Raw genomic sequence first — 18,881 nt, 5'->3', positions numbered from 1 at the left:
TGCAGAGCAAGCTGGGCTAGGGAGACAAGTCACCAGAACAATACTTAGTTTTGGCTAAGCCTAACTTTCTGGCTGCTAGCTCACCCCTATGAACAGGCTTGTGCGAATGCTGTCACTTGTGTAGGTACAAGAGAAGGGTGAGCAGACCCCAAAATACTATCCTGATGTCAGCTTAGTCAAATGCTTAATCTTTTGCTTTAGTTGTGGATTGTAGATTATAAAGCATATTTCTTGAAGCTGAATATAGTCATCTTTCTGTACACAGATGGGCTTGGGCCACGAGCAAGGATTTGGTGCCCCCTGCTTAAAATGCAAGGATAAGTGTGAAGGATTTGAGCTTCATTTCTGGAGGTAAGTGACACCAGATGTCCCTTAAGCTGTGACTCAGCACTGCAGATCTTGGCACGTGTATGCAAATGTGTAAGTAACTGCTTTTGTTCTCTTTCAGTCAAACTATTCAGATGCTTTAAAGAAGCTGTGTCTAGGTTCAGGGCCAGGGCTTCTCAGCTGCATTATAACAGTGTGTTTTAAGTATGTAATCACTTACCAACATACATTTCCTCTGCGCGGAGTCAATGGTAGTACTTCTACTGAAGCACTTGCTTTAGCTTAATAAACAGTTGAAGTAGCTTTGTAAAAACAACTCTATCCCTACAGTAAGAGAGATGACGGGAAGTAGTGTGCTTTATCTCAGTAATAAAATGCTTTCTCAGCTCCTGACCATATATGTAAGCTCTGATCTGAGATTTTAGGTAAAATAATCTTATCGATGTTGAAAGTTTGTGTACATCTACAAATGACATAGAGAGGGAAGAGGCGTCTCAATTTCAATTAAGTTAGATAGTACTTGGCCTTGGATGATGCACTCTTCCTAAACCAGTAAGAGCTGATGATAGCTGCAGTAAATAGGCTATGCTATAGTCTATGCCATTACTTCTGCAAAAAATTTTGTATTCCATTAAGACTTTTCTTGTTTTACTGAAACCTTAAAGTATATAACTAGCTCAGTTCACTGATTATATTCTTTAGAAAAAAAAAAAGTCCCTCTTAAAGGGAACAGCCTGCAAAGGACATAAAAAATAAGTAATTGCTAGTTTTGTTAATTGTTAGCTAGCAATTGTTAATTGGCACATGCTAGCAGATAGAAGAGACTATTAATTTATGGGAAGGCTCTTTTTCAATATGCACTCAGTCACCAAGGGGACCAATGTTCAGAGGTACTAGAAAAATCAAACACAGTTAATGTGTAGGTAATTCAATAATACAGAATAAAAATCTTTGCAGGAGTGAATATTGTTGTTTTTCCATGGTTAGATGAGAAATTATGTCACTTCCTACTTGAGAGAAAGATCTTTGTTTGGAATCAGGGAGAAAAAAAGACTAGGCCAGTTAACTTTTTCTCAGCTCTTTTTTTGTCCTTGCTTTCTTAGTTCCTGTTATTAAAAGACCTTGTAATTCCTAGCTTATTCTTCTACAGGGAAGAATTTGGGATAAAAAGATATTAAATTTTTAAAGTTTAGTCATGTAATTGCATGTTTACTGAGTTAGAAGGTGTCTACTTCTCCATGTGTATTTGGAAGGTTTTGTGTGTGTCTTTATTCATCCACATTTCACTGCACTCCTGTGGTTAGGGCTCATTGTGCCAGGACCTGAATATGTGTCTCAGTCAGAGCACCGTCTGTCCTAGAAATCAAGAGCCTGTAGGCACTGGGGGATTTAAAAAGCAAGAAAGAAAAAGACACAAAACCAGTGGCAGTTTAGTTAAGATTAAGGTTTAATTTAATCTAATCAATATAGGATAGACCAGGTAAATAAGGTGGCTGGAAATAATCAGAGAAGCATCTTCTAGGTGTCAGACAAACGTGGCACGTACCTCTGAAATAGCTGAAAAGTTAGCCATTGAGATGATTCAAGGGTGGCTTAGCAAATAGCTGTTTCTCCAGCAGAGCTGCTACTGGGGACAGGAAGGGTGTGAATCTGAAGTCTGAAATCAGTCTAGTGTAAACAGTTTTCAAAGGAAAAAAAAAAATATTATTTGCATGGTGCACCACTTGGACAGAAAGGGATGGATCCCAATACCTGTTCACTTAGTCATATTAGCCTTAAAATAGTTCTATTTTAAGGAGAAGCAAACTATAGCAAAAGTGGACAGAACATAGTCTTTATAACATGAATGATCAGGAGCAGTTCAAGTTTAATCACTAATTTCACTGTTGCGTCTCAGTAAAAGATAGGTGTTGAAGTAGGGATTGTAGTTGGCGAAACTGTTGCAAGTTGGGAAGAATAACTGTGGTGGGTTGACCCCAGTCAGCAGCCAAGCACTCACACAGCCTCTCGCTCCCTGTCACCTCACAGTGGGGTAGGGGAAAGAAAAGGAAGAATAAAAGTGAGAAAACTCATGGGTTGAGATAACAGGTGAAGGAAAGATAAGGGGAAACAAGTAATGCAAAGGCAGTCACTCACCACCTCCCACCAGCAGACTGATGCCCAGCCAGTCTCCAAGCAGTGGCCACTTTGGAAGTGAGAAACCCTCCCTTCTTCATCCTCTACCCCCACCTTATTGCTGAGCATGACATTACATGGTATGGAGTATCCCTGTGGCCAATTTGAGTCAGCTGTGCCCCCTCCCAGCTTCTTAGAGACCCCCAGCTTACTTGCTGAGGTGTGGATAGAGTCCCCAAAAGGAGAAAGCCCTGACACCATGCAAGCACTGCTAAGCAATAGCAAGTGCTATCAGTACTGTTCTAGCCACAGATCCAAGACATGGCACCATGCAGGCACTATGAAGAAAGGTATCTGGATGCCAGCCAGACCCAGTACAGTCAGGGCGGCAGTAGTTGTGTTTGCAGCACAGGCAGGCTGTGCTCCTTGCTGTGGTCTGCCTAGGGGTGACACTGCCCTCTCCTGGGTGGAGCTGAGGAGCTTCAGCAGATCATGTAATTCTTGTTCCCTGGTCTGATACGTGAAAACTGGGGTACCTCAAAGAGCTAGGGGTAATTACTCTCTTTTGCTTCTGTGCAAAAGAGCCTGAATTCTGCCTTCAGGGAGTCAGATTGGAAAGTGCATGAAAAAATCCAAGTACACCTATCTGATAGCAGGGGTTTACATGCAGTTGCTGTGCCATTCTTCTCTATACTGGGAGCATTTGGAAGATAACCCTTCTGGGGTGGCAAGTGTTCTTTAAGCACTGTGTGCTACAATTCTTGGCGTAGTGTGTGGGCTGGTTATATAGGTGCAGAACTGTTAATTCTGGCTAGTACAGAAATAGTGGTGAACAAAGCCCTTGGTAAAATTTGTTCTTAAACTTTGAAGTTCTGAAAGCCTCAGCGTTGTGAGCTGAACACAAAATGAATACAATGAGAGCCATGGTCTACAATGGTATCTGAACGGGGAACAGTTACCTGCTTTATCTTAGTGTGTTAATAGCTCTTGCTTTTAAAATTGTCCTCGGAATCATGATTCTGTCCAAGTGTAGCAGCAGGCAGGGTCTTCTCTGTTCAGGTGTTAGACTGCTTTCAGGCTGCAAAACTGCCTCTACAAAATTAGCCATGCAGGCTGGCTTTAAGAGACTGCTACTCGGATAACTGTCTGTGATTAGGGAATGTGTTTCCCACTAGAGGGAGGTGTGGGACAGGAGTGGGAAGTTGATAAAAGCAGGAGGGAAGGTTCTGATTTATCTTGGTCATGTATATACTTCCAGTATTGGTAATTGTCTCTGATGCAGCTCGCCAAGATACTAAAAAGCTTTTGAAGGTAAGGATCTTAAGCTTGGGAACGACCATTTTCAGTATCTGGCTTCTTTGCACAGATACAATCCCTGGAAGGCAGAAGGAGCTTTAAGTTGGTTTTAACATTTTCTGGTACTAAGGCTGTCAGGCAAGTACTGAGGCACAGCTTGAAGCATTTGCCATTTCTGTAACTGCATTAATAGCCAGAAAACATAACGGAAGGAATTGTGCGAAGAGGTTAATCTTTCTGTGTGGAGGACACAAGGCTCAGGACTTGCCAAGTATTTCATGAGGGTTCCTGCGTGTTTGCAGCTGCCTCCTCCTGTCACTAGGAGCCACTGCAAAGCCAGTGTAGGGAGAGTAGTGATCTGAATTAATCTTCCTCTACCTATACCAAAACATAGAGAAGTAGGACGATTGATGACATTTGGTTTTGGAGAAGGAACTGTAAGTCTTTGATCCTTCCTGTTAGTAGAAATCCAGGACACTGGAATTTGCTAGCCTGGGAAAGAAGATAGAATCTGTTCACCTTCCTTCCTCTTTCTACCCACCCAAGACCTGGAAGCAAGACACAGCCTACTAAGTCTGTCTTTTGCAGTGATACGCGACTTTTAATTCCATGAATTTTGAAGCTTCATAGAATCATAGAATGTTTTGGGTTGGAAGGGACCTTTTGAGGTCACCTAGCCTAACCCCCCTGCAGTGAGCAGGGACATCTTCAACCAGATCAGGTTGCTCAGAGCCCCGCCCAGCCTGGGGGGCTTGAATGTTTCCAGGGATGGGGCCTCCACTATCTCTCTGGGCAACCGGTTCCAGTCTTTCACCACCCTCATTGTAAAGAATTTCTTCCTTATATCCAGTCTAAACCTACCCTGATTTAGTTTAAAACCATTACCCCTTGTCCTGTCACAGCTGGCCCTACTAAAAAGCTTGTCCCCGCCTTTCCTATAGGCCCCCTTTAAGTACTGAAAGGCCACAATCAGGTCTCCCCGCAGCCTTCTCTTCTCCAGGCTGAACAAGCCCAACTCCCTCAGCCTGTCCTCACAGGAGAGATGCTCCAGCCCTCGGATCATTTTTGTAGCCCTCCCTGTCTTCCATGTTTTGAATGAGAAAAGCTTCCCAAACTGCTGAGATTTGATGGGAGGAATGCTTCTCTCCTTTACTGAATTCCTGAGAGCTGTGAACATGTAAGCAGAAGTCTCTAATAGTTCCTTCAGCATTGCTGAATGTCCTCAAACGAAGGGAAAATCTCTTTGACAATGCAGATGGAGAGAGCAAGAAATTCTCACTGCCTGTCTTCTAGATAGAGCCAAAAGAGATAAATATAAATCTATACGTATACACACAATAGCAACTGGTTTTCCTAGCACATGTGAGATGTTTGCTTTAATGCCAAAAATAAAAATTAAGCATCAGTTATCAGACTTGTGAAGTGTAAGCTTGAGGTAATGGGACAGGGTCCCTTTAGTAAGATAGCTGTATCGGAACCAAAGAAATGACCAGCTGATCTATCCTGAGTAGGAATAATTGGCCACGTCCCTTCTGCAGAAGAGACAGTGATGAATGGACAGGACTCTGATGCGCTACTTAGTGGAAGAAGGTATGACTAAATTGTGAACAGTAATTGGCAGGAAGAGTTACACATGTAAATGTCAATTGGATATCTTTTAGGACTGGAAATTATTCAAGCAAAGGGATTATAAATCACAAGAGGAAACTTTTTTTTGGCTGTTAGCAGTGCACAGACATCTTCATGTGGCTGAGGTCCAGGGGAGTCCTGAGGAGCAGAGCAAATAGCAACAGCCTTGGGGATTTTCCTGTGACTTACTGAGATGACATCAGTTGTGACATGGCATTCTTCACATTCTTTCTGGATTGTTTTCTCTTGCATTTGGAGACTTAATTGTCCACAAGCTCTAATGCCAGGGCCACCACAATTGTAATTTTGTAACATAGCCCCTTGTAACAGCTTCTTGCAAACCGCGTGTAGGCAAAGAGCTAACTTAATGTTGAAAGAGCAAGGAGATAACATTAGATGGAAATGTATACAGTCAAATTCTTAATTAAAGTAAGTTGGGGAAAGGTTAGTGAGTATCTGATTCTCTTCAATGCACATATTAAGCATGGTAGTTTTATGCCAGTTTTCAGCGTGACCCAGGACCTGAGGACAAGTTGTATGCTTTCACTTCTTTGCAAGTATCTGTTCATCTGTTTATGAGGACAAAAGGAAATCTCTCACCAATACAGAAATTAGTGAAACATGTTAAGCCTTTAAGGTGGGACTGAGGATGAAAACAAGTGAATCAGGCTGCTTTCCTGGTTGGAAACAGAATCAGGATCTCAGAGCCCCTCTACATTCTTGAGAGAAGTCTACTGGAAAGTAGATACACAATTTCATGACATACAGTGAACAAAAATAAGGTGTCACTGCAGCTTTTCCAGCACATCTGAAAGTCTCGGGGGAAGAATTCTGCCACAGCTGGTTGGGGATGGCCTGGTCTCTGCAGGCTGTCGTGCTGCTTTGCTGTAGTTGGATGCTGCACAGAGTGGGGAGAGCTGCATGAACTGCCACGCTGCTGTTGTGACCGCATAGGCAGTGCGACAACGTGAATGGTTCTTCCTAAGTTCTGTTTTGCAAGCAGAACAGTTCTGGACAGCAAGACTGTACTTTATTTGCATGGGTCTGTGCAGGTTACCTGAGAACATCTCTGTTCGTTCACCAACATTATTAGATCACATCCCGTCAAGAGGCAAGACTGAAACTGGGGCTTACTATGGCTAAGTTGAAAAGGTGAAGAAAATATCTGATAAACTATTGTTCAAATGGACTAGCTACTTGAATTCCAGCTGCATGTGTGCTGTGAGGCATATAGTCACACTTTAGTCGCTGAGGTAATAATGAATTAAACCTGCAAGAAGTAAGGTTTGATTCTGTCATCTAGTAGTAGACATGATTTGGAGCTGGTAACAAGGTGTATACATGATTATACCTTAAAAGATGAGCAAGCTGGATATGAATTGCTTTATTAGTATATTAAATAGTCTCTAAGGATCGGCTAGGTAAAGGACTTGTGTAGGCTGGTGCTGAAGATCTTATGCAATTTTATGTTGAGAGTGCTTGAGATACACAGTACAGCATTTAGGCTTAATGAGCAATGCTGGCTCAGGCTTGAATGTTTTGGTAAGCTGTGAGACTGCAAAGTGCTTATTGTTTACTAGGTATGCAGATAAGTATCAGCTTTGATATTGTTTACATCTTTGCTGTTGAGGAAATGAGCTGGAAATCATACAAGCCATTAGCCTGCCTATTCTTTTAGTTTGATATCTTTAGGGTTTCTTGTGCTGCACAGTGGACTCTGTTCTGCTCAACACACCTTACTTTTCTAGTTGCTTTTGGAGTGGAGTGACTTACTTCTATTGCAGAGTTAACTATTTTTATTTGGACTGGGCTTCATAACTTAGGCTGCTGCATAATCACATGACCAGGGCAGCATCCCTTCCACACTGAAATGATAGCACCCCACATCACAAATGGGTGTACGTGTGTCGTGCATATCTTTGGGGCTGGCTGTGCATCGCTTCACATGACCAATTACTCGCAGGTCTTCCTTATTCCTTCCTTTCCCACCACCTAATGGGCCTGCTGTAGCCATAGTGTCTTCCTGTCACATACCTGTTGCATACCTTATCTTAAGGCATCTATCTTGCTTTCAAGACTTTAGAAAGCAAGTTGCAGAACAATTTTGGAGTTCCATGGGTTATGGCAAACAGGGTTGAGAATCATTTTATAGGTAGTAGTTTTACGCTATTTGCTATGTGAAAAACAAAAAGACGGGGTAAAATATTACTCGTTCCTCCTCAAACTCTAGAGATCCAGAAGGTTGATCTGTTTTCTTAGGCTATAATAAGAACCTTTAGTTAACATCCAACTTCACTAATTTCCATATACTGTGGCTGACTGCTTTGAACTGAAGCTCAAGGGAAGCCTATTAATAAATAGTAAACTAGCTGGTCTAATCCAAGGTTCTGTTTAATTAAACAATTCACATATAATATGCTTAAGGTAATAAATGGCTATCTAAAATCCCTTAATCAAAGGAGTTCAAATGTTGTGTGTGAAAGAATACCATTTATATTAAGTAAGTGAAGACTTCTACCTTTTAAGGATATTATCTGAAAATTCTCTGTACAGCGTGTGCCAGGGTACCTCTGACTTGGTTCAGAGCTGTTTGAAAGGCTTTGTTCATATAAGCCTTTCACTTTTCTTTCATCTGCTCTTTTAAATGCCAAACTTTGAACAGAACCTGGTACGATTACACTGTATATGTGGCTGTACGTGTTGTTTTCCTTTCTAGGAAATACTTGTTTCCGTTTGATGGCAACCCTGTGATAACCAAATATAATGCATGCAGTGAAATGCATATGAAGAAAATACTATAGTGTGTGTAATTTTGAGTATATAAAGAGAACCTAAGAAACTAAAAGCCCAAATAAATGGCTGCTGGGGGGATCATGGTGATGCATTTAAGTTAACTCGCGGGTGACTAACTGTAATAAATCTGGTAGGTGGGTGACGATGGACATATATGTGTGTGATCAGTACTGAGATGTAACTGAAGGAATGATATAGCATCATACTCAAAATGCATTAGTGTGGCTGGCTAATTATCTATCTGATCATAATCGCTGTGAACAAAGAATGTAAATAATACACCAGGAGAAATAAAGCATATCCTCAAGAGGCTTTAGACATATTGCAGAATAACTTGTGTATTCCCTAATCAGAGCACTAAAAACAAGGGTTTGGGTTCCCAGTGACAATGTTACTACACATGCAGCTGGTGTGAGGTGTAGTTTTCAGCTGAGATTGTAACTGTGTTGCTGTTTCCATAAATTCCAGAAAAATATGCCGCAACTGCAAGTGTGGCCAGGAAGAGCATGATGTCCTCACAAGCAATGAGGAAGATCGGAAAGTGGGGAAACTCTTTGAAGATACAAAATATACAACCCTTATTGCAAAGCTGAAGAATGATGGCATTCCCATGTATAAACGCAATGTAATGATACTGACTAATCCAGTGCCAGCCAAGAAGAACATATCCATCAATACTGTGACTTATGAGTGGGCTCCTCCTGTTCAGAATCAGACACTTGTAAGTCCGACCCACTTTTTCTTCATGTTCAAGGCAGGAGTTGATGGGAGATAGAAGTAGAGCTTACCAGAAGGATAAATTTGCCTCCTGTAGTCGTTCTGTGTGTACCTCTTCTTTTCTTCCTCCTCAAAACTGAAAATACGGTGCTGGTCTTACCTGTGTCATCCTGCAGATATGGATGCTTGTGTATAGAACTTCCTGAGCACTGAGGAGATGAGGTAGTTTTTAATAGATAGGATTAAGCGTTAACTGTTAAGTCCCTGGAGGCCAATTTCTCTAACCTAAATTTTGAAAAATTTGCATGGCCTGTGGGCTTAAAACCAAAAAAAAAAAAAAAAAAAAAAAAACCCTAACCCCACAACAATTTATGTCATTGTTTAAAGTTAAGGGGAACACTCAGGCTTGCATATAGCTTTTACTGTATATGGTAAGAACAAGGTCAGTGTTGACATCTAAAAGAGCAACTCTCTTCCAGTATGTTTTCAGCTGACGTAGATGAGATGGTAGATAGCCTTCTGAGGATTTTGCTTCACTTTTAAAACTTTGCTAATTTACTGTACTGCAGTGTTGTGTGATCCATGCCGGAATCATGTTATCTCTGACCTATCTCTCAAAATATCCTTTTTCAGTGAATTAATCAAACCTTGTGCGTCTAAATTGGCTGTTACTTAACATTCAGTTACCACTTTGATTTTCAGGCTTGTTCTTGCTTTAGTAAAACTAGAGCTTTTTTTTCTTTATTTAACTAGAATTATTTCACAATGGACTGTGTGCCTCAGGCAAGCTATTTTAGCTTCTACTTTTTAAAGCTATACTGATGATCAGTAGTTTTAGATCGCTTTGAAGAGACAAGGTGCCATGTAAATGTTAATTATTGTTTACTCTGAGAATTAATAACTCTATTCTGTAAAAGGTTTAAAAGGAAGCCTGTCTCTTACTCTGGGAAGAAGCCAGTTAATGCATCTGCTGTATTTTATCTCCATCAACTGTGTTTTGGGAGCTTAATGTTTATGGAAAGAACCTAATTTTTGACAAATTTGACTGTCGCTAACAACAGTAGAGATGACTTTAGTTGTGTGTTTGCTTAAAAGGATGGCTCGATAGTTGAAATGGCATCTGATATCTAATTCCTCCTGGTTCAGGCTAGGCAGTATATGCAGATGCTACCCAAGGAGAAGCAGCCTGTTGCTGGCTCGGAAGGCGCACAGTACAGGAAGAAGCAGTTGGCTAAGCAGCTGCCTGCTCACGATCAGGATCCTTCAAAATGCCACGAGCTCTCCCCCAATGAAGTTAAGCAGATGGAACAATTTGTGAAGAAGTACAAAAACGAGGCGCTTGGCGTAGGAGATGTCAAGCTCCCTGGTGAGGTGGAAACAAGAGCTACAGAGAAGAATAATGTGAACAATGGTGACAGAGGCACCTCAGCTGCTGTAGGAGCAATGGAGGACAAGTCCCCAGATCAGAAGGCATCTCAGTATGTAAGTATAAGAAAAGAAAGATAAAACAAGAAGGTATGTTACTATCCGAGTGCTGTCTGGTAATTTTAACCCAATTGTTTGTTAACTTGGAATAGTGAAAATCCTGGGGAGGGAAAGAATGAAGGGGAACTGGAAGACTGTGAACGTCTGCACAGAACCCTGGGTTTTGTCTGTATTTAGTGCATTGCAGCAAATAACTTCCTAAGTGACCTTTTCATCCTCATTGCAAAAACATGTTAGCTTGGAGATATAGTATAGCAAGGTGACTTCTACAGAATAATAATAAACTACTGTAGTCTTACAGACTAATTGCTACACTTCTCTCAAAGTGTTTAGTTTAATTTTAGATGTCTGTTTTCTCCTCTTCCTTGGAAGAGCACCAGAATTAACCACTTGACAAATTTGTGTTTAAAATTTAATGAAATTAAGAAATAATGAAGTAACACCTCTCCCTCCCATGTCTAACAAGGCAAGGCAAGCCATAAAACGGCTGTTTTGATTAGCCTCCTTTTCATTTCAGATCTGTTTTTTTTTTTTCCTCTGATCTATTATTTTCTTTGACATCTGTTTTCTGCCTTGTATCATAGCTCAACAAAAAAATCAGGTATGCAAAATTACCCAGTTTTCATTGACGTTTCTACAACTATAGCCTTGATGAAGTATTTCTGACATAACGTGGTAAATTCTGCTGTGCATGTCTCTGCTGCCAATTCTGAATACAAAATAAGGGTGGGATTACTGAAGTAACATTAAATTAGTTTAGTGAAGGTAGACCTCCGCTTCAGAGTGACAAAAGCTCCTGTAACTTGATTTCCAGAAATGTTGCTATTCTATGTATGAATCCCCCAAACTATTTGTCTCCAGGGTTCTTACAGAAAATGAATATACAAGTTCTAGATGGAGGTCAGAGCTTGTTAGTGTGGCTGTAGAATATGGCTTTTGGTGTTATTGGGGGGTGTTGTGTGCTGCTTTTGGTGTGGATTTGTTGTTTTTTAAACTGGCATGGCAGTTCATATGGAACACAAAATTAACGCTTAAGTTTTAGCTTTGAACATACCCACTTACCTTAATCAGTCATATGCTGTGCCATTTGGTTACCAGTAGCTACTTTCTAAAAGTAATTACTTGGTTACTTTTGCCATTATCTTGTGGAGATTCTAAGATACTAAAAAAGTTACTTTATCCTGGTTTAATTGGGTTGCTGTCACTTTGTGTAACGTGTGCAGCCTCTCCTGCTGGGTTACTTCAGTTTCACCACAGCAATTCTTCACTTACATCCTCAAGGAGGACCTACAGAAATACACACCTTGCATTGTACCCCGCTGCCCAAGGGGCTTGGACTATGTTAAGTCAAGGGCAGGAGGCACTCGGTCCTCTTCAGTAATTGTATCAGAAGGTGCTTCATTTTTATATTACACTTATCACTTCCAAAGTTTTCCCTTTGCTCAACTCAAGCACCTGAGTATACCTCCTACTGCTTAGGCGAGGAATCTCTCATCACTGTGTGCAGTGATTTAGAAAGAGGATTAGAAGTGTCTAATAGTGTAAGTGAACATTTGAGTTGCTTATCGTCAAGTATTGAGTTTACCCTGGACTAAATAATCAGGATTGATATATTATTTTTAAGTATTTTTTTTGTCTAACTGTGACTTAGTCTCAGCTATACGCTGTAGCATTATCTCAACTTCTTTTTTTTTTTTTTTTTTTTTTTTTAACAGTTCAAAATAAACCAATACAGAGAAGTGGTCTTAAATACCTTGCAGAAGAATTGCTGTCCTTATCTATACTTTTTTCTATCCATTAGTGCTGCATCTTTTTCCCCACATTTTCTTGTATGTTGTCTTGTAGACAGAGTCTGAAAGCATGTGGTGCTGTAGCTGTGGTAAATAGAATAAAAATTAATTTTCATTATAGGAATGGATTGCAATTCTTTTGAACGTGCTTTTGTGCTTTTTTTTTTTTTAAAAAAGCGACAACAAAACAAAACCAACCAGATCTTCACTGTTAATGTAAACATACCAATAATATTGGCCTCTGTATTTAAAAACAATAATAATTATTTCACTATTATGAAAATGTGCTGAATATCTATTTTTCTGTTAGTCAGCTTTTAATCTTGTAAAGAAGCGAATCTCTTTATGCACCTTTTAACCACCTAGTCTGGGGATGTTGCAAATGGTAGGTAAACTGTCTTGGCATGATCTGGCTCCGTACAACTATTAGACTTTCCAATTGACTCCTCTTGGAGTATGAGGTCTCAAGTAGAGAAAAGAGTCAAAAAGCTTTATGTGCATATGTATTTACACTTCCCCTTTCATTAGTTCCCCTTTCATTCTGTTCCAGGCTGTTCTTCCTCACCTTTTGATGTCTTCCTACATATATTTTGAAATTGCTTGTCTGAAACAAGCGTGGCGATCTGTTTTCAATATGCCTTACAGCGGAGACACTTATATGTATTTTATTTTTATATACACACACACAATTGAAAACTGAGGACATTTGTGGCTGGGCTTATAGTGATGTGAATCATAGAGAAAACCTTTCCAGGATGTTGAGCCCAGTCCACAGACCAACTGGAGTGCAGGAAATGCCAAACTGGTGATTAAACAGTAGATTAAAATTTTTATTTCAATCACAGAAACCACCTGACTCTTTTTGACTTGATGACAAAACCCTCTCTGTAAGCAGGTATAGGGCAGAAGACTGACTATGAATGTTTTGGAACTCTTTGTAGTGTAGCTGTGTTCATGAACTTTGCAGTCCCTTTTCCATAACAACTCTCCCCATCCTAAGGTCATTAATCACAGACTCTTGGACAACAGCCATGCATAACCAGCATCTCTAGAACACAGCTTTAAACAGAATGAGTTTGAAATATTCGCAATTATTTTTTTTCTTACCAGTGATACAGATACAGCTTGATCTTCTCACGACCTATAAGTACAGGCATTTTTCTTGTCATGTGTTCTAGTCATAGTCTTGTCAGTTAGCTGGGGGGGCTTCTTATTATTCTCTCCTTATTCTTGAGTAGGCAAGGCTCATAGAACATAATAAAAATTCATGTTGGGTTTTTTAAGAACTGGACTGTAGTTGCAAGAACGTGAATATGACAGAATACAAGAACCCATTTAAGTAGCACTAGTGCTATGTCAGTAGAATGTACATCATCTTGAATTGCTTAGTTAAAACCTGTTCTGTGGCATTATGTCACACTACTGTCTGATCATGGGAGTAAACTAATGCTTTCATTTCAGTCTGGGAAGGTGTGATTTAATAAATATGTCAGTAATATGTAATTTCTATAAATGTACCTCTTAAAAGACTTACTTAACACAGTAATAACTCCTTTCCAGTCTTGCTATCGCTGCAAACTGAACATGAAAGAAGGTGACCCAGCTGTCTACGCAGAACGTGCTGGATATGACAAACTGTGGCACCCAGCTTGTTTTGTCTGCTGCACCTGCAGTGAACTTCTAGTAGACATGATCTATTTCTGGAAGAATGGTAACCTGTACTGTGGAAGACATTATTGTGATAGTGAAAAACCCCGCTGTGCTGGATGTGATGAGGTAGGAAATACCCTAGTCCTTTGTTCTAGCACACAAGTTTGCTCCCCTGAGAAGTGAATATGACTTTAGTAAGATATTTCAGTGTGGGAAGATAATGTGTCTTCACCAGTTTTAGCTGATTGTAGTTGCAAGGAACTGAAACTGATACGGACACTCCACATTCGGGAAGATCTATAGTTTGCTTTGGATTTGGTGGGGATTTTGTGCAATCTACAGGGACATAGGATGTAATACATGAGTGCTTGACTACTAAGTCCCAATTATGCAGTCGTTTCCTCAAGAAGGGCACTAGGGGGAGCACCTAACTAAATTACACCTTGCACAGAGAGAGAACAGCCTGCCTGGTGTCTTTGGTATCTATTGGCTCTTAATAAATGAAATGGAAGCTATTGGAAAACAGTCAAACAAGTGATCACAATTGTTTTTGTTGTTGAAATTATTTGAAACAGTGGAATCACCAGGAGTTCCTTGAAATTACAAAACATCCTGAGGCTTAGCTTATTAAAAGAAATACTATTCAAATGCATATATTAATATTTGTTTCTTTCTTCCTCATAGCTAATATTCAGCAATGAATATACTCAAGCAGAAGGTCAAAACTGGCATCTGAAACACTTCTGCTGTTTTGACTGTGATTGTGTTTTGGCTGGGGAGATCTATGTGATGGTGAATGACAAGCCAGTCTGCAAACCCTGCTACGTGAAGAACCATGCTGCGGTAAGATCCTCCTGCACATGCTGATGCTGTGAAGAAAGGGAACATATATCTATGGAGCTTGAAACTCTTACTCTCTCTCAGCGTGGGAGTATCTGAAGAGTGTAAATTGAATGCTAGTTTGGGCTCAACTCAATCATCTTTTTCCCCTTTGGAAAAAAAAAAAAAATCTTGAAAAGGGACAAGTGTGTTGTCAATTCATAAACTTGAAAAAAAGCTGCTGGCTAGGCGGGGGCAAGAGTGTGCAAGGGGGAGGCTCTTCTGAAAATACCTTTAACTTTGCCAGTGGTGAAGCAGGGTTTTTGTGACAGAGGGAGTAAAGTAGGTGAAGATAAGTAATGCTGATAAACACTTAGTTCCTGTCAGTCTGTCCTGGTTTAACCCCAGCCAGCAACTAAGCACCACACAGCTACTCACTCACCCTCCCCCATGGTGGGATGGGGGAGAGAATCAGAAGAGCAAAAGTAAGAAAAGTTGTGGGTTGAGATAAGAACAGTTTAATAATTTAAATATTATAACAATCAAAATAATAAATGTGTCGTGAAAAGGAAAGCAATGAGAGAAAGAAACAAAACTTAGGAAGAACAAGTGATGCAACTGCTCACCACCTGCTGACTGATGCCCAGCCCGTCCCTGAGCAGCGATTGCTGCCCCCTGGCCAATTCCCCCCAGTTTATACACTGACCATGATGTTATATGGTCTGGAATAGCCCTTGGGACAGTTGTGGTCAGCTGTCCTGGCTGCGCCCCCTCCCAGCCTCTTCTGCACCTGGCAGAGCAGAGGAAGCTGAAAAGTCTTTGACTGGTGTAAGCACGGCTCAGCAACAACTAAACCATCAGTGTGTTATCGGCATTCTTCTTGTACTAAATCCAAAACACAGAGCTATGCCAGCTACTAGGAAGAAAATTAACTCTGTCCCAGGACACAGTCATAGCTCATCATGACCAGTGAGATTCAACTTCAGCTGGTCTGCTTAAAAGCCTGTAGTGGCAACTGCAATATAGGTACTTTTGTTTCTTTATATTTCTACCCAACGAGTTACAAAGGAGAGTGACCGATGGGATAAAGCTAGAAGTTTGGGAGAGGGTGGTAGTTCTCAATTCCTAGTTATGTTAGGAACTCTAATCTGAGATGATGATTCATTCATATCTACCAATTAACTAGCTATTAGTTGGGAGTTCAGTCTAATGTGCATCTAGATAGCTTTCCTCTCTGTTAACTATATAAACAATTATCTCTAGCTGGCAATTAATAACCTTCTAAGATAGGTGTGAGGAATTACCTTTTGGAGAGGATTTTTTTTTTCTCTTAAATCATTAACTTCCTTACATCTAAATGGTAATTTTTAACACCCAGATTTTAAGATTAATTAGATCCAAGACTTTCTAGAAACCTCTGATTCTTTGGCATTGCTTTACAGCTGCAAATGCACAGGAACATTTGTAACTAATCTCTCCAAATGTATGGGTTAATTTACGAAGATCTGTGCTGTTTGGCATGACAAGTTTTTATAATTATTTAGGCACTGGGAAGTCCTAACAATCATAACTGCCAAAGTTTAGTCCCAGCAGCAACTAACTTCTTGTGTGCATTCTATTATTTTGTTTTGTTCCTCAGCTGCACTTCAATCGGAAACTCTGCTTTAAAAATCAAGGAAAATCAAAAGCTGGAGACTTATTTCAAAGTCTTAACACCTGTCTATCTTCTCAAAAAACATTTAAGAATTCCAGCCTCTATTAGACCTGTAGAGAGGATGTGTATGCTTCATTTCAGTGTCATTTTGTTTCTAAACAGATCTGCCAAGGCTGTCATAATGCTATAGATCCAGAAGTTCAGCGTGTGACATACAATAACTTCAACTGGCATGCTACGCAGGAGTGCTTCTTGTGTTCCTGTTGCAGCAAGTGTCTCATCGGCCAGAAGTTCATGCCAGTGGAAGGGATGGTCTTTTGCTCAGTGGAATGTAAGAAAAAGATGATATCTTAAGAGAAGACATGCACAGAACCAAGCATTGCTGAGTTCCAAAGGCTCTTGCATTTCTACTGTAAAATATACAGTATCGGGGCATTTAAAGTTATTGAAAGTATTAAATAGTGTTTTCCCAAAGATTTTTTGAATGTCTAAAACTTGCTATGTAATCTTAATTTCTTACCCATAATAATACTTTCTTTTTGGAATATTTTTCCTGAGTCTTATGTCAAATGACTCTGTATCCCAGAAACATAAGAAAAAATGTGTTATGAACTATGTACACTTCAAGGGACCTCTTCACCGTGAAGGATCTTTTTGCTGTATCTTGTGTAATGGAATAAGAAAATGTGGAAAATGCTCTGATTTTTCTTGTTTTGTATGATAAATGTAACCCTTCCTCTTTTGGTATCACTAATTTATCATTTTTATAGTTTCCCTGCTTTCATCAAGCACTTTATACAAAATGATCAGCTTTACCGCCAGATACAGTTTTATTCACTAGACCTCAAGTATGCAGGGAGAATGAAGCTTAAAAAAAAAAAAAAAGTTGCCTGTAATCACTTTCTTGTTGTTGACACATGGGTTCTTGAGAGATAGTGACTACTCTCACATCTAACTTGTAAAGTAACTGCACCAGTAGAAAACTCTGTTAGCTTATGTTTCTCTATTACAACTGTTCGTGCCTGGAAAAGTTTTCATTTTATGAATGTTGAAGTTACTTTACAGATTTATTGGGGCGGGAGGCCGCGGGGTGGAAGCGGGGAGAAAATAGGAGGTCTTGCCCGGATTTAAAAAAAAAAGAAATCCGCCAAGATAAGTGGGTGTCACTGTTATCCTTTCAGAACTGGCTTCTGTTTTTTCATGAATGTTCTTGTAAATTGTGCCTTCTATCAGAGGGACGTGGCACACAATACCATATGCATTTCTAAGAATGTAATTCTGCAAAAGGATCATACTTAGGCTTTTGATTTGTAAGTTCTTAACCAAAGCACAGAGAAGTCTTTCCCAGAAGACTTCCAGTATTTGAGAGGAAAAAAAATCACAACTGTGTATTAGCTTTGCTTACTAGATAAACCAAATGTGTGCTTCTCTTTCTTTTTTCTTACAAATTACAGATCTACAGTGAAACTTGTTAGCTATCTTTGTGCCACACAGTGAATGGAGAGTCTTTGGCCTAAAAATAAAATAAAAAAAAAAAAATCTATACAGGTCTTGTGTTCAGTTCTTTTTTTAAGTTTTATGGTGGCTGTATTGTAACACATAAATAAAACCTAGTGTTGTTCACCTGAGTTGTCTATTAATTCTGTTCTTGTTGAATCTCCTTTAGGGAGGGCAAAGAGGAAGGGGAAAAGTTTCCATACTTCTCTTTAGCTTTGACGTTATCTCCAAAAAATCTTAAAGCCTGTAAAGTGCTTGTGTAACATTGTTCATGAGCTTGTAGGTGCTAAACAGTGGGTCTTGTTCCAACAAATACACAACTTCTTAACTCAGTGTGAATTTACTTTTTCTTCACATAAGCTATGACCTAGCACGGGAAGCTTTGTGCTAATGTGCTGAGGAAACAAAGTGCGTTGTGATCCTTTGAGTACTGCAAAAATAAGACACTGGTGTGAGATGTATGTTCTGGAAGCCTGTACAGTTTTACTCGGGGATCCTCGGGATGTATGAAAAAGTATATGTCTTTCAGCTCGTACCAGTGGGGCTGTATTCTTGCCAGATCTATAGTTCAAAAAAAAAAAAAAAAAGGAAAACCAGGATACCTCAGTAAGAGAAGGTATTTCTGTTTAAATGCTCCTTAATCTGTAGCAGGGCATGCTGTGAGAGTGCCATCAAGGGGGGATAAGGTCTTATTTAATGATTATCTGAAGGATGGCTTAATAGCATCTGGTTCTTGAGTGCATCTGTCCTCACCCACTCACTAACATCTACTCTAGAAGATGCAGCTGATCTTTTGAAAGAACTCTTTGTGAAAAGCTGTTGTGCAACTTTCCCTGCCCCTCTCTTGCTGCGCTAAGTCACAGCTCTATTTCTCTTTAATGTGACTGCTTGCGCTGATGGCAGTCTTGCTTTTCACTTTAAAGCTTGTTCTGTGCAGTTTTCATTTAAAAGGATGAGCAGGCACTACCTCAGGACTTACCCATTCCATCAAAACAGAATTGCTAAGGAAATTCATGTCAAATCAAACCTCTCAGTAGCCCAACATCTGGGACTGGCTTTTTCCATGGCTCTTCTGAAGCGTGCTGACTTGCTCTATGCAGCCAGCTCTC

At 40.0% G+C, this 18,881-nt stretch overlaps 1 protein-coding gene across 1 annotated transcript; it reads left to right on the top strand.

Annotated features, from left to right (window-relative positions):
- The first annotated feature begins 265 nt into the window (after nucleotides 1–265).
- On the top strand, nucleotides 266–17,750 carry TES (testin LIM domain protein). The gene is made up of 6 exons (XM_009646806.2): nucleotides 266–351; nucleotides 8,629–8,881; nucleotides 10,024–10,359; nucleotides 13,713–13,928; nucleotides 14,487–14,645; nucleotides 16,438–17,750. The coding sequence occupies exons 1-6, from the start codon at nucleotides 266–268 to the stop codon at nucleotides 16,627–16,629; spliced, it is 1,242 nt and encodes a 413-aa protein (XP_009645101.1). The 3' UTR covers nucleotides 16,630–17,750.
- The last annotated feature ends 1,131 nt before the right edge of the window (nucleotides 17,751–18,881 follow it).

The sequence above is a fragment of the Egretta garzetta genome, unplaced genomic scaffold, assembly GCF_000687185.1.
Source record: "Egretta garzetta isolate BGI_Z169 unplaced genomic scaffold, ASM68718v1 scaffold169, whole genome shotgun sequence".
Classification (NCBI taxonomy): Eukaryota; Metazoa; Chordata; class Aves; order Pelecaniformes; family Ardeidae; genus Egretta; species Egretta garzetta.
The sequence above is the reverse complement of the archived record's forward strand: the minus strand, read 5'-3'. Positions and strand labels throughout refer to the sequence as shown.